The 16,192-nt window shown below is 42.9% G+C and overlaps 1 protein-coding gene across 1 annotated transcript; it reads left to right on the top strand.

The window, feature by feature from the left end:
- Positions 1 to 254: 254 nt before the first annotated feature.
- Positions 255 to 16,192, top strand: RTCA (RNA 3'-terminal phosphate cyclase). Its single transcript, XM_048496912.1, has 11 exons — positions 255 to 635; positions 1,572 to 1,672; positions 3,613 to 3,756; positions 3,993 to 4,116; positions 6,258 to 6,316; positions 7,905 to 8,046; positions 10,289 to 10,413; positions 12,585 to 12,643; positions 13,064 to 13,158; positions 13,780 to 13,884; positions 15,642 to 16,192. The coding sequence occupies exons 1-11, from the start codon at positions 588 to 590 to the stop codon at positions 15,738 to 15,740; spliced, it is 1,101 nt and encodes a 366-aa protein (XP_048352869.1). The 5' UTR covers positions 255 to 587; the 3' UTR covers positions 15,741 to 16,192.

Genomic DNA, 16,192 nt, shown 5'->3' with positions numbered 1-16,192 from the left:
CAAGGAGGCGTATTTAGGATTGCATTATTTTGTTATAACACATTCACTGTTTTCACCTTTTAGGAGATCCCGTTCCGACCATTCCCGAGGCCCGTCAGAACTCCTCATCTCTGCATCTCATGCACAAACGACAACGTCACTCTGTACCAGTTTTTGGACAATTTGTAACCTTCGGGCCTTCACAAGTCTCATTCTACGACAAGCTGCAAATCGGATCTACAGGTTGTTGGTTGCTGCGTGCCTGCAATTATTCGTCTTGTGGATTTGCTTGTCCGTATAGGATTGAACGTTAATGCGCATGAGCCAATGGCTTGTACATCCAGCAGCACTATTGCACCGTTGGAGGGACGCTCCTGGAGCGCCAAAGAAGCTGCAGCCCCGCCTCATGCGCCTCCGAGCTGCAGCCGGGGCCAAGGGAGGGAGGCGGTGTTTTCGGGCAGGCCCTGCCTCCTGGCTCCACGCACTTGTGCCACCGAGCTTCAGCCGCGCCTCCTTCCTCGCCTGGCCTGGGGAAGCGGCTGATCCACCGCGGCTTCCTCGCCGTTTGCAGGGCCCAGCTGCTGCAACCTCCTCGGCGGCGGCACATCATGGGCGACGGAGACAAAGCAGAGATTGATGGCGGCATCATGGAAGGGGTGAGCCCGCGAGAGAGACCAGTGCGCGGGGAGAGGCCTGGAGGACACCCTCAGTCTGCCTTGGATATGAATGAATGAATGAGTTGAAGGGGAAGCTCTGGGGGTGGGGGACGTTGCAGCTTGAGGGACATGGGGCTTGGGGGAAGCTGAGGCCAGGTCGCATCTCTGACATGGTCCCCGGGAGGATTTGGACAATTTACCTATCTGAGTTTATTTCCCCCCAAAGGAATATATCTTATAATCTGCCCTACTTCGCAGAGGTGTTGTGAGAACATACTGTTGAAAAGTATTTTAAAAGGTTCCACCAGTACGAATGCAACCTGCGGCTCTCCAGATGTTCATGAACTACAATTCCCATCAGCCTCTGCCAGCATGGCTAATTGGAGAGCCGCAGGTTGCAGACCCCTGTCTTAGCCACTTAATAGAAAGGGAGACATTGTAGAGACTGTGGTTACTCAACAGTGAAAGATGCCATGGTACCTAAAAAGGTAACCTTTCCTTGATCCGCCCTTGCAAATCCAGCTCTGAATAGCAGACCCTGTCCACAGCAGGACTCAGTTGTGGTAAAGTTGTCAAAGCATTGGACTAGGATCCAGGAGACCATGGTTTGAATCTGCACTCTAATAAACAAGCTAACTGGCTGACCTTGGGCCACTCACCATAGCCTTCCTCACAGGTTGCTGTTGTGAGGATAAAATGGAGGAAGGGAGAACTTTGTATGGTTTAGATGTAAAATATTGAGCATATATATTGTGGTTTCAATAGTTTTTATTGTTACCATGAATGTGGTTATGAACCCTACTAGACAGGGGAGACTAGAATATAAATTCAAACAAACAATAAATAAACTGTGTTGTAAGATGCTTTGGTTTCCTATTCGGGAGAGCATCAACTTATATTGATACCTGATATATTGATAATCTGTTGCCCTTGCAGGGTGGCCAGATCCTTCGTGTTACCACAGCCCTGAGCTGCCTCCTCAGAAAGCCTTTGCAAGTGAAAAATATCAGAGCTGGCAGGAGTCAACCTGGTCTTAGGTAATTATCAAGCTGGTGAATTGCTATGAAAAAAAACTGGAAGTTTTGTGTGTGTGTATGAAAAACTAGAAATTGATTTTAGAGCATCACAAGATGACCAGTGTCTACAAATCTTTTTCAAAGGTTTCACTGAAGTTGTAAGTTTGTATCTTGATTTTACCACATCGGACTGTAGCTAGTAAATCATATGATTGAAAATTCCTTTGGGTTTTTATTTAAATCCTTCTGAAAAGAAAAGGGGCAAGTAGGTTCTAACCCAATATCACTTACAACATGCTAGACTTGTGTGTGCAGGAATTTGTGTGTGTTCGTGAGTGTGGGGGGAGTGGGTGAGAGATGTTCACTCATTTAAGTCTACAGTCAGCAGGCTGAAATAGTACAAAGTAGATGCAGATTGTCTAACTCTTTGAGGCCTTTAAATTCTCTTCTGTGCTGTATGATTGTGGGGAGGAGTCATAGCTGATAGCTCCAAATTTAATTCTGCTTAATCTCATTTCCACTTAACTGAATTTTTGCGATAACCTAGTGTATGTAGCATCACATATAATTTCATAAATGAATGTTAAAATATATCTGTCTGCTTCTATTCCTTCTGTACCCCCCCCTCCCATCTTGTCAATAAGTCCACAAAGATTATCAGCCTAGGTATATCTAGGGTCAGTAGTTTATGTCGGTGGCCTAAAAGAAAAACTGCTTTTATAAAATGGAAGAGAATGAGGCATGGAGAAGAACACTCTGTCAATTAAATAGAAACTTAGTGGAATGTTACCTAGTAGGGGATGGTATTAACCTTTATGACGAGAAGAACTTCAGCTGCTAATTTTCATGCATTAAGCATTTATTAAAGAGATGACTTGTTTTCCAGGACTGTTGGCAACCCTAAGCAGAATTGATTTTTACTGTATCTGGAGATGAATCCTACCAAAGGAAATTCAGACTTTTCCCTTTCAACAACCTCATGCATAAACTTATTTGTTCAGGACTCTATATAACTAATAGACATTACTATGACCCTTAAATCAGCTGACTACCATTACAAATCAGCGGCTTCTCTCTGGGTAAATGTGTGTTGGAGTTTCTGTATATCTATTGCAGAAAAAACTTACCTTGGTTTTAGTGTTCTGATTATTTGGCAAACCACAGAGTATATCTACACGAGACCTTTCAGTTAATCCATCAACAACCTGCCATACATATTGCTATTTATGAGACTGATTGGTCAGACACCAGACGTATGTTCAATTAACTTGCTGCCTGCAGACACTTTTTAAGACTGGTGTTAAGGCAATATAGGAAACGGAAGGCTTTTTATTTTAAAAAATGGCTGGTTCCATCATAGTTGCAAAAATACATTTGTTTCCTTGGTATAGAACAGGGGTAGGGAACCTGCGGCTCTCCAGATGTTCAGGAACTACAATTCCCATCAGCCCCTACCAGCATGGCCAATTGGCCATGCTGACAGAGGCTGATGGGAATTGTAGTTCCTGAACATCTGGAGAGCCGCAGGTTCCCTACCCCTGGTATAGAAGGACTGGCAAAAGTGCCATAGCGTGCTTTCTGGAATTATTATTGCTGCAACTCCAAGTAAGCAGCATCAGTGTGATGTAATGGTCAGACTAGAATTTGGGGACCCAGGTTCAGATTCCTCTTATGCAATGCAGCTCGCTGCATAACCAGAGGCCAGTCTGTGCCTGCCTTGTCTCTGTCACAGGATTTGTGTGAGGGTAAAAGGGAGGAAAGGACAACGATCCATGCCTCTCTGGGCATCTTGGAGGAAGACTGAGACACAAATGTAATAAACAGGTAACCTTGCTGCTGGTGGCCCAGTAATTAATAGCATCTTTGACACCGTGACCATGAAATTAACACAGAGTGTTGGTATGTTCTGTGATATGTGACTACAGACGAGCTCTGCTTCTGTTCTGCTTCTGTCTTTGAAGGCCTCAGCATCTGTCAGGACTGGAGATGGTTCAACACTTGTGTGATGGGCAGCTGGAAGGTGGAAAAATCGGGTCCACAGAAATCACTTTCACTCCAGGCAAGATCAAGGGTGGAAATCATGTAGCAGACACCAAAACAGCAGGGTATGTGTCTGAGCATTTCTTGCACTGATAACAGCAGTAATTGTTCTGAAGAAAGTTTATTCTGTAGTAAAAGAAACAACCTCTGGGGACTTAATTTAAAAGATTAGCTCTTTTATCAGTTTTATCTGTTGTCATTGTAAATAACAACCTGATTCTGTTAATCAACTAATATAACCTTTCCATAAGTGATCTAGCTGCATAATAATTTTTTTGTCTGTTTCACATTCCCTCTTTAGGAGTGTTTGTCTGCTAATGCAGGTAGCAATGCCTTGCGTGCTGTTTGCAGACTCTCCTTCAGAGCTTCATTTGAAAGGTGGTACTAATGCAGAAATGGCCCCCCAGATTGACTATACAGTGATGGTAAGGGAAGGCTTGCTTGCCTAATGTTGGCTCTTGTAATCTCACAGGTCAAGTAATCATTTGTTTCTACTGTTGTCATTCAATGAAATTGGCCATGGTGTAAATCTGAAATAGATCACTATGAATTTATTTTGTAAACTGATGATGTGGGAACAGGACATATTATGAGTAAGCCCACCAAAGCTACTCAAGCAATTTTACTGGTTCACCCGTCTATACATATTGAGACTAGTCATTTGTAGTGCATGGATGGCCATGTCAAAGGTTTCCCTTTTCTCACTTGGAAGTAATTCTTGCAACAGGTGACCAGGTCAGTGGTAGCCTAGTATCTGTCTGCTTCTATTCCTTTTAAAAGGATATTAAAAAGACAGAAATTTTGTTCCTGAAATCATACAGTTATGTGTTTTTACCTGCTGATATGAGCTAATTTTTCACTAGTGTTTGGGGCCTTTGTTCATCACAAAATGTGCTTCTGCTTTGGGGTGCTGTGTGGTTTCCGGGCTGTACGGCCGTGTTCTAGCAGCATTCTCTCCTGACGTTTCGCCTGCATCTGTGGCTGGCATCTTCAGAGGATCTGATAGTTGGAAAGGAAAGCAAGTGGAGTATATATACCTGTGGGTAAAGGTCAACAGGTAAGGGCATCTGAATAGGAGTGGCCTGGCAAGTGAGTAACAATGAAGTGTAGCATGTGAGTAACGAAAGAGATAGCAAGGTCAATAGGTGAGGCATCTGAATAGAAGTAGTCTGGCCTTTGTTCCCTTTGATTATCTGTAGTCATCCTGTGTCTGTGTGGAGCTGATTAGTCACTGTCTTGACTCTAGTGTTTTTCAAAACTGGCAGCCAAATTCTGTTCATTTTCATGATTTCTTCCTTCCTGTTGGAATTGTCCATGTGCTTGTGAATTTTAATGGCTTCTCTGTGTAGTCTGACGTAGTGGTTGTCAGAGTGGTCCAGAATTTCTGTGTTTTCAAATAATAATCTGTGTCCAGGTTGGTTTATTTGGTGCACTGCAGACTATTTCAGCCATAAAAATCAGCAATAGCAGAACACATAGCAGAAACCATGAAAATGAACAGAATTTGGCTGCCAGTTTTGAAAAAAACTAGAGTCAAGACAGTGACTAATCAGCTCCACACAGACACAGAATGACTACAGATAATCAAAGGGAACAAAGGCCAGACTACTTCTATTCAGATGCCTCACCTATTGACCTTGCTACTATCTCGTGTTACTCACATGCTACCACTTCGATGACCCTCAGTTGCCAGACGAATGACCTGTTGACCTTTGCTCACGGGTGCTACTCCACTTGCTGTCCTTTCCAGCTATCAGATCCTCTGAAGATGCCAGCCACAGATGCAGGCGAAACGTCAGGAGAGAAGGCTGCTTGAAGCGGCGATACAGCCCGGAAACTACTGACTTATTCCAGCTCCAGTGATTCTGACATTGAAAGGCCAGCCGACAATACGGTTAATTTCTACTTTGTCTGTGAGTTTGAATACTGAAATATATCTTACTTTAAAGTGTTCTGCTTACTACTACTAAGATGGGAGAGAGGTAAGAGAAGCATGGCCAGCGTGATAAGGTGGTTAAGAACAGGTGGACTCTAATCTGGAGAACCAAGTTTGATTCCCCACTTTTCCACATAAGTGGCGGAGTTGTACCTGGTGAACCAGGTTTATTTCCCCCACTCCTACATTCCTGCTGGGTGACCTTGGGCTAATCACAGTTCATTCAGAACTCTCTCAGCTTCACCTACGTCACAAGATGTCTGTTGTGGAGAGAGGAAGGGAAGTAGTTTGCAAGCTCATTTGAGTCTCCTTACAGGAGAGAAAGGGAGATATAAATCTAAACTCTTCTTCATGTAAACTGAGGCGGATTCCACATGAGCCAAAAACAGTGGTGTGAAAACAGTGTGAAATGGTTTAAAACAGTGTAAAAGGGTTTACGCCATTTTCACACCACTGTTTTTGACCCATGCGGAATCCGCCTTAGTTTGGTTTAGTGATTCCCCCCTGTTAATGATTTTATTTGGGTTATTGGATATATTCTCTTTATAGAAAGATTTTTCTTCCATTGCCTTTGGTAATGTGCTTGGAAAAGATATTTAGTTACAACTAACCAATCTATTTACTTGCCAGGTCTTCAAGCCAATAATTGAGAAGTTCAATTTGACATTGGTCTGTGATATTAAAAAGAGGTAGGTGGCAATGTTGTATGGCCTAAGACCATGTGTGTTCACTCCAGATGACAAATTAGGATGGTGGCAATGCAAACCAAAACTGGCTGGCACCATTCTGAACTCTCTAATTTAGAAGGATGTAATGCTGTTTAGGAGCCCTGTGGCACAGAGTGCTAAGCTGCAGTGCTACAGTCAAAGCTCTGCTGTTTGATCCCAATGGAAGTCGATTTCAGATAGCTGGCTCAAAATTGACTCAACCTTCCATTCTTCTGAGGTTGGTTAAATGAGTGCCCAGCTAGTGGGGTGAAGTGCAGATGACTGGAGAAAGCAATGGCAAACCACCCTGCTAACATAGGCCGTTTCCGCACGGGCATTTAATGGCGTCCTGGAGACGGCAAAAACGCCATCTCCAGGCCGCCATTCGCACAGGGGGCGCAGCTGCATCGCAGCCGCGCCGCCCTCGCGCCGCCCGACCACTGCAAAGCCGGCGTTTCCCCAGAGTGCTTCGGAGGCGCTCTTGTTGGGGAAAGCAGCAGCCACCGAAGCCGCTGCCGAGCGAATGGCAGCGGCTTCGGGCTACCTCCCCCACCCGGCACTTACCTTGTCCCCGGGCCTCCGGTAGCGTCGCCGGAGGCCACGGAACACGATCCCCCTGCCCTGCGCCGCTGGAGCAGCGGCGCAGGGAAACCAGGGGGGCTTGTTCCCAGGCCTCGGCGACGCGCCAGAGGCCCGGGGACATGCCGGGTTGGCCGGGGAAACGGCGTCGGAAACGCCGACCCGGCCGTTTCCACATTCGTGCGGAAACAGCCATAGTCTGCCTAGTACCTGACGGTACCTGTAATAACCTGTTAATGGAATCTGAGAAACTACCAATTTTAACTTTTAAAAGTTCAGTATCCTAGTAATGCTGCTGAAATTAAAGCATTATTTGGTTATGCCTTCATCTTTATGCTCTGCTTTGACAGGATAATGCTGCTTTGTTTAATCTGAAAGGTTAATTGCATCATTCTAAATCATGGGTGCCAAAGGAGCGGGGGCAGTAGTGATTGTTAGCTCATAACAGTAAGATGAGATCGAGAAGAAACTTTATGCATATTAGAGTCAGTTAATCAAGTTACCTTATTCCAGTGTTGGTGATACGTGTGTTAGCAGTGGCAGATACTGTTATCAGCGGAGGGCATGAGGTGCAAATAGCCTTTCTGGCTTAGATTTCATGCCTGCATGTTGTGAGGCAAAAGCTGTATATATGTCTTGTGTCATTGACAGGGTAGAAAGCAAAAAATTTAGTGCATTTTACATGGAAGACCTAAACTGCCTTTGATCTTCTTGTGTTGTTTATATTAATGTCTGACTGCTGAGTGCCTGAGAATAGCCTATGCTGGATTAGACCATTTTACTTTAGCACCCAGACTTAGTACTCACAGAGCTGGTCAGTTGTCTGTTCTATATCATTTCTGCCTGCAAGATGTGAATGATTGGATTTTTTCTATTCCAATAATAATCCCTCCACACTAAAGCTATTATTTAAGAGAAAATGACTGTAGGGTGTAATGATCTGATCTGCTTTACTGAGAATGTGGTGCTGTTCAATTGTTGTGCTTAACAGGGGTTATTACCCGAGGGGAGGTGGCGAAGTGATAGTCCGAATGTCGCCCGTTAAACAGCTAAGCCCAATCAATTTAATAGACCGTGGCACCGTGACCAAGATACATGGACGAGCCTTTGTGGCTGGAGCCTTGCCAATTAGAGTAAGTGTTCGTCATAGTCTTGGGAGGGGGTGCATGTGTTAAAATGGACGTTGTAAATCCTTTTTGCAGCATTTTATTCTTATTAACTGTATTGGTCATATTAGGCTTCGATTCAGTATATATTTGGTTAGCCTGCTTAACTCAGTAAGAGCCTTTTCAGTCTACATGAAAGCACTGGACTGTAAATTATATGGTCAAGGAAGTTGTTAGAATTTTGACAAAATGGAAATGATAACCAACCTTAATAAGTGGATGGCCATAACGCAGAATCATAACATAAAGCCAGCATGTCCAGGGCTTATTTCAGTCCCTGAAACAGGGATCAGGCCCTGAAATCTGGTTGGAGTGCCACAGCTCCAAATATATATTATCTAAAGAAAGTGGGGCTTCACCTGCACATTGTTGGATATTTCATTGTCACTGAGACATAGCAGTCATTCACACCTGGATTGTTTTGTTTGCATGGGAAAATCCAGGTATGAACAATGGCTTCTGCACAGGGATTGTACAGGATCCAACAGTGTGTTGATGCAGCCCTGCTGATGAGTAGCAACAGAAATCCCCTTGAATCAGCCAGGAAACTTAGCAGCCTTAGGAAAATTACTGTTCTCTCAGTTTCAGAATATTGGGTCCCTGAAAGGGATAGGATTACTGTATGGATTATTGAGCTGAAGTACTTCAGACACTGTAGTGCACAGCAGAAATGCGAAGGATTACTGAAGTATTGATAGAGTGGCTGTAAGGATGCTGCAAGTGCGGCTGTTTCTGCACAATCCAAATATCTTGGGTTGAGCAAGAGAAAGATCCCTGTGCAGCCAAGAAGTTTGCACGGTTTCCGGTCCTAAAGCCGGTTTGTCCTGTGATATTTCCCTCGTACCCGGGGTATTCAAAAATCACCAGATTGGCGATTCTTTTCCAAAATCCTGGGGTGAGCCCGCTATTGTGCAAACACCACAGGAGCAGAACCAGTTTATTTTTCATGCCCACCCCCCTGATCTCTCTACCTGACGTTCATTCAAACTGCCACTCAAAAACAACAGCCAATCAGAACGCGGGACACCGGGCATGCTCAGATACGCTTGCAATGTAAATACATAAGTCCTGGGCTCATGCAAAAGAAATTGGAGTTTTTCCTCCTGGTCTTCACTGGATTCCTTCACAAAATGGGCAGTTGTGCAAAGGGAGAAACCAGCTTTAAACAGACACAGATTGTAAGAAACCGGTTGTAACCAGGTATGATTGTGCCATGCGGAAACGGCCTGCAGTTCTTTTGTTATTAGTCACAACAAATCTCCCTTGACATCCTGGCAAGCCTTCTGTGGAAACTGAATAGTATTTCTTTACCAATTACCGGTGCAATCCAAAGTGAGTGGGAAAGCAGCATAGGAAATGGCGGAAGGGTAACGCCAGAGTCCATGTCATGCAAAGTGGCACAGAGGCTGGCATAGGTGGACTTAACTTGGCAGCTGGCTGCAATGGTGCCCAGATCTGGAAATTTCGACCTGCAGAGACAGGCCCTTACTGCAACAGCCTCTGCTGGTGTTAAGGGGTGTGTGTGTTCCCAAAAAACTTTTGACCTGGGAGCACCCCCTATGCCAGCAGCCAACTTATACCACCAAAAAGTGTGGGGCAAGTCAGTGTTCCCAATGGGATTTTTCAAGCAGCCTGGTATTTTTTTTAATTTTAATTTTCCCCCTTCCTGAACCACCTGAAACTCCTTTGGAGGCAGCACAGGTACACTGCCGTGGCACAATCCCCAGCTTCCTCTCTACCACCACCACCACCACCACCACCACTCTCCCCACCCCCTGGAATGGGCTTTAAAATGTGGAATAGCAAATCTGGCACTTCTGTTTCAGACCTATATTACGCCATGTCCATAGACAGCTCTGGTGAGCAGCTGTTATCGGGCAGACATTTAGGTACCTTCATCGGTACCTGTATGTGCAGTAGGTTTCAGTAGGTTTGTGCTGTATGTGCAGTAGGTTTCCATCAGTTTATAGTACCAAAAGACGAGCCACAGTGTTTTGAACTGGGTGAAGTTTATGGATCGTCTTCAAAGGCAGCCTTACGTTGGGGGTGCTACAGTAGTTCAATCTAAAAGTTACCAAGACATGAGTGGCAGTGGCTGACTCTCTGTTTTGAGAAATGACCATCTTTGATTAATCTTTCTTATTCGATAAATAGCCCTTGTCTCAAGATCTCCCTATAACCTCTGGATCATTTCTGCTTGCTATGTTAGTTAGCAAAAGAAATGTCATCGGCAGCGGTGAGGTGTATCAGAAAGGAAATCCGGGATCTCTATGTCAACATTCAGGCTGTTCAAGAACCTGAGAGTGAGGCCTTTGGAACTGGAAGTGGAATAATGTGAGTACATTAAAATTGCCAGTAGTTCTATTCATTGGACAAGCCAGTCAACAACTAAATTAAGTCTTGGCTTCAAAGAAATGAACTTGAACTGAAATACTTGGATTTAAACTACTGTAACTAGCTTTCGTGAGACAGGTCATGAGCCAAGCAATTCTGAAAAGAGAGGCTGATGACTAACCTATATATTATTATTCGTAGAACTTACCGGTATGTAGATCAGAATAACTAAATTAAATCTGAGTAACTAAAAACAAAGAAGCATACTGTTTATTGGTTTCATTTCTGGGCTTCTCTTTTAATCCATATAACCTATACATAGCAAAAACAGAAATTGCTGGAGTAAAAGCAAAATAAACCAAACTTTTTGCTACAGATATAAAGATACATACACAACATGGCTGGTGTAGTTTCATCTTCTGTATGCCAAAGCTGTAGCGAGGGGAACCTGCGCCCCTGCCACACCCTTGCACTGGTGTGTGCCCAGTGCATCACGCACTCCCCTATTCCCACCCCCCACTACACCACTGCTGTATGCAGTACATCAAATGGTCTCCAAAGTTTGTGCTAGCATTCAGAGTGGTATGGAGGGCTGTTATAAGGAATTCTGGTGTGTGTATAAAAGCTACCATATCGTGGCTTTTTGGAAAACAGGTTTCCCATCTGTATGCATTCTTAGTTACTTATTCAGTAATTAAATGTTTTCATCAATGTAAGTTTATGATCTATGACTATTTAGGTTTACGTTTCCTAAGAGAGAATTGTCGAGAGGATGTTCTTTTTTTCCCTCCTGCATGAAATCATGTTTGAAATAGCATTTCTTTTTGGTGCTAGTAGTATATAGTATCCATTAATGAATATGTATTTGAATGGGAGCTAGTTGCTACATTTATTTATGTGTTTATTTCCCACTCACCTTTTTAGTTCAAAAGAATACTCAAGGCTGCTAACAAATTAAAAAAAACAACACCAAAATATAATACAAAACAATAGAAATACAAAACACTATTACTATTATTTACTAATAAAACAGCATGAGGCTTCAGTTCCCATTAAAGGCCTGAGCAACTAGGGGGCTGGACTGACGGTGGGGTGTGTGTGTGTCTCCCTAAGCGAGAGAATAGCATTACATTTCTCTGTGTGATAATATTTGTACATTTTGCTACAGTCTCGGGCTTGAAGAGGCTAAATTCTCACCTCTTTTTTAAACTGTTCAGCTGTTCTCAACATTCCATCCTTATCTGGGCAGATTTGGTCCTCATCGTTTTAAAAAGTTATCTTCCCCCTTTTGATTGTAAAAGGAATATTTTTCAGTGTTTTTTGCAGTCTTCTGAATATGCTGAGTCCTTCTTGTTTATGAGCAGTTCCATTGTGTGGCTTTCATTATTATCCATACATGGGCTAGACCAGGGGTAGGGAACCTGCGGCTCTCCAGATGTTCAGGAACTACAATTCCCATCAGCCCCTACCAGCATGGCCAATTGGCCATGCTGACAGAAACTTGATAAGGGAATTGTCCCTGAGCTATCGCTCCTGAATTCTGAACTAGGCTGGAGTAGTGGAATATAGTGATAGGCTATTTAACTTAAAGGCATGTAATGCATGGGGGTTAACTCCACACAGATGAAATCACACACACACACCCATTTGCAGCAGATTTAAATTTGGCTTCTTCATGGTGTTGCCATGCTTCTACTAACTTTCCAGGTTCTCACAGGTTCTGTTGCAGGTTTTTTTAAACCTCTTTTGGTATGCTGTTTCCTGGAAGCTCATATCCAAAATGGGTTTATTAAAAAAATGTGGAAGGGGACGTAGAGATTTCCGCACCCCCCCTCCCAAATCCAGCACCAAATTTGGTGCCATTTCCTTACCACCACTGGCAAACCTTTTACTTTTTTTAAAAAAAATCGAGATACAAACTACCAATAATTTTTTTAAAGGGTAGTAGGGAAGAGCAGAGAGTAAATCTCCACATGGGGGCATCTTTGCTGCTCAGGATGCCTTTCCATGCACAGCCACAATTGGAACAGAGAATTCTCAAGCAGGAGCTGCCTTACGTTCTTTACTGGATAATGGCCACATCCTTGGGTATCCCTTTTTTCATTGCTTAGCACGAGGTACACTGTGCACATAAATGTTTTGCTCTGTAACAGCTTTTTTTGCCTGTTTAGCATTGTTGCAGAGACTTCTACAGGCTGTTTACTGGCTGGCTCATCACTCGGTAAAAGAGGTGAGAATTTTGCTAGGGTAATGAAGCTAATAATTTTCATGGCTTTGATGTATTTAATGTTAACTTCTTATTTTTCCTTACCTGTGTTACAGGCAGATATAATTTAATAATATATGCCCAGTTCACACAATTATGTTTTCATGTGGTAACTGTAATATATGGCATGGCTATTATCGACCATAGTTCTCTTATCACATGTAGCACCCTCCGCCTCTATCCCAACTGAAGATGTAGTTAAGAGAAAAATCTACATACTTAGATACATGTTGTGGTGAAGCAAGATAGTTTCTATCAGTCATGTACTCCCTACCCACCCACCCTCTGCATAAAGTTGCAGTCTACTGTTACTGTTTTAATTTATCAAAGGGGCAGTCAAGCTCAGGAGCTGTTGCTAAATTTCTATGTGCTTCTTTTACCCAGGTAAAAACTCTGACAAAGTCGGGATTGAAGCTGCTGAGATGTTACTTGGAAACCTACGACATGGAGGAGCTGTGGATGATTATCTGCAGGACCAAGTAAGAACTGCCTTTTGGGCCCTGAGAAATGTTGAAATCTCATTTTAAGCTATCCATGTTTTATGCTCTGGCTCGGTATTAATACTATTTTGTTTATGGTTTCATTATCTTGTATGCTGCCTCAGGCAGGTTCCGTGGCAAGTCAGCCTAGATAATAAAGAGATAAATATTTAGGTTCTCTCACTTAGTAAAAATTGCAAATGGAAATGTTTACCAATATCAGAAAAATCATTAACGCTGTTCACATGAATTAGCATTTTGGTGGCATATTGCACTATTATATGAACTGTTTATCTCTTACTGTATGGGCACAAATTAGTAGATAAAATGTGCACTTTTGATGTATAACTTAGGGCATTCATTTTCAAGTGCCAAAGCAGCTGTGGAGAAAAAGAAGATGTGCAACCATTTAGGTACTCAGTAATGTGTCAAAGGTGAACAAAGAAGCCTCAAACCTCTCATATTGCGGTCCTGATTAGGATCAGGCCCTTGTGGACATGAGGATGCTGTCATGTCTTCAATGGGTCATTAACAAGGAATTTTTTTTGTCTTTGTTTAGCTGTCTAGAGAATAATACCATGTCACTTCTGTGATTAATCTTCATTTCTTTTCCCCTTGAAGCTAATAATTTTCATGGCTTTAGCAAATGGGGTCTCTAGAGTGAAAACTGGACCCATTACCCTTCATACACAAACTGCTATACACTTTGCAGAACAGTTGACAAAGGTGAGTACATACATATTTAAGTTAATAGCAAACCAGTACTCCTTGTAGCTTTTGTTGGGGTTATGGTGTTTCACTAAAGTGGCTAGAATTATGAAAATAGAATCTGTGAGGCCTGGCCTAAGCATTAGTGCCTGAAATTGCTGGTGTTTCTTTTCTATTTTTGTACTGTTTTTGTGAGATGGGTAATATATTGTGGACATTTGGATTGTAAATTACCTTTAATGCAGTGGCAGAAAGAAGGTAAATTCATACTCCAAATTCATAAACCTTAAATAAATTAAAACCGCAGGTAGAAAACTTTATTTTGTTTGCGTGAGCTTTGTAATTGCTGAGTTCTTGGTTGCCTTGCTCTCACTTGTTTTTATAGATTTATTTATCCCTGTTTTATTTTGTCATGTCAATTCTAATGTATTTATTTACTTATTTGATTTTTATATTTCTCTCCCTGTTACCACTGTCTCAGAGCCGTTTCCAGCATGGATTCATAATAAATATCTAAAATAGAATACAAATTGAAATACAATTATAGTCAGTCATGGTGCCTATAAACAATCCTAGTAAAGAGTGGGTTAATCAATTCAATAGAGATCGTTTGGTCTTGAGGTCAACCAAAAAGAAAGAAAAAGGACAAGGGAAGGGAGGCCAGCTAAAATGGATAAACACTGCTGCTGTCCTCAATCATCAGCCTGGTGGAACGACTTCATCTTACAGGCCCTGAGGAAATGTGATAAGTCCCACAGGGCCCTGGTCTCATTAGACAGAGCATTCCACCAGGTCTTGTTGAGAGCCTAAAAGCTCTAACTGAGGACAGTCACACAATCTTCGAGCCAGGAACACCAGTAAGTTGTTATTCAACAAGTGTAATGCTCTTTTGGGAATGCATTGGGAGATGCAGCCTTACAGATACAAAGGTCCCAGACTGTTTAGAGCTTTGAAGGTTAGAACCAGCACCTTGAATTTGATTCGGTACTCCACCTGGAGCCAGTCCAGCTGATGGAGCACTGAGGGGTGTGGGCTTTCCATGGTGCCCAGCCAGGACAAGCTGGAGTTTCCAGAGCAATCCCAAGGGCAGCCCTGTGTATAACAGATTACAGTAGTTTAGCCTGGGGGTAATGGTTGCATGGATCACTGTAGCTAGATAACAGCGGGACAGATAGGGTATCAGTTGTATTACCTATGTTGATGGAAAAAGGACAGTCTAGACACATTTGCAAACTGGGCCTCCATCAAAAAGGGAGGTGTCCAGGATCACACCCAGATGATGGAGGGTTTAAGTGTCAATTGCATGCCATCCAGGGCTGGGGACTGGCACCCCACTCTTCCTCTCCCCAATCTAGCCACAGGGCCTTGCATCTTCGCTGGATTTAATTTCAACTGGCTCTGTTTTATTCATCCCACAACATCCTCCAAGTAACTGGCCAAAATGTCTGGGACATCACTTGGCCAGCTGCTCATCAACAGATGTGGCAGGATGACATCAGCACACTGGTCACAACCCAGTCTGAAACTCCAGACCAACTGGGCAAGAGGATGCATATAGATGTTAAATAATGTAATGGAGAGGATTGCTCCCTGTGTGACCCCACATACTGAGTGGCACTGAGGTCCCCTCCCCTAATGCTTTGTGCCTGTTCTTTTTTTTTATTTTAGAGTTTTAATACTGTAACTTTGGCCTCTGCTCTGCAAGATGTCTTTGAAAGATTTTTCAAAGAATAGTACTGCTGTTTGATGACAGTTTTCAAATAACTGTGTTGCAGGCCAAGTTTACAGTGACAAAATCAGAAGAAGAAGAATCTCCCAAGGATGCTTACATTATTGAGTGCCAAGGAATTGGGTTTCTAAATGCCAGCTTGTAGCATTTCTTCTTCTATAAAAAAGATGACCTCAGTGATGAATTGCACTACATTTCAACTGACACAGTTGCGGGGGGAAATGGGAGTCCTGACGAGTCGTCTGAACTAATTCCTATGAAGTATGGCTATTTTGGGAAGATGGGAGAAAAACTCATCACATTTTCTTTGGGTAAAAACACAAGTACAAAGGACAAGGTGAAGTTTTAAAAAAATCAGAGCATCTGTTAACTACAGATACAGAAGAACCGGGTGGGGGGGGGAAGATTATTTCAGCTTTTAAAAATGATTCCACCATCCCCTTTATCCCCTGTGAGCTTATCACATGAAATGCTATGTGTGCATTTACAAAAGAATGTGTACAAAAAACATCAACGGTTACTCCTTACATTGTTAATGTCTGTAGCTATTTGTTACTCCATTTCAGACAAAATAATAAAGCCATCTCAGTAAGTGAA

The sequence above is a fragment of the Sphaerodactylus townsendi genome, linkage group LG05 (assembly GCF_021028975.2).
Source record: "Sphaerodactylus townsendi isolate TG3544 linkage group LG05, MPM_Stown_v2.3, whole genome shotgun sequence".
In the NCBI taxonomy this organism is placed as follows: Eukaryota; Metazoa; Chordata; class Lepidosauria; order Squamata; family Sphaerodactylidae; genus Sphaerodactylus; species Sphaerodactylus townsendi.
The sequence above is the reverse complement of the archived record's forward strand: the minus strand, read 5'-3'. Positions and strand labels throughout refer to the sequence as shown.

What these genes read in the sequence shown, in the direction of transcription:
- RTCA (XM_048496912.1), top strand. Translation starts at nt 588, where the DNA reads ATGGGCGACGGAGACAAAGCAGAGATTGATGGCGGCATCATGGAAGGG. An exon ending in AGGAGTCAACCTGGTCTTAG is followed by an intron (nt 1,673 to 3,612) that starts GTAATTATCAAG and finishes CTGTCTTTGAAG; the next exon opens with GCCTCAGCATCTGTCAGGAC. An exon ending in GTCTGTGATATTAAAAAGAG is followed by an intron (nt 6,317 to 7,904) that starts GTAGGTGGCAAT and finishes TGTGCTTAACAG; the next exon opens with GGGTTATTACCCGAGGGGAG.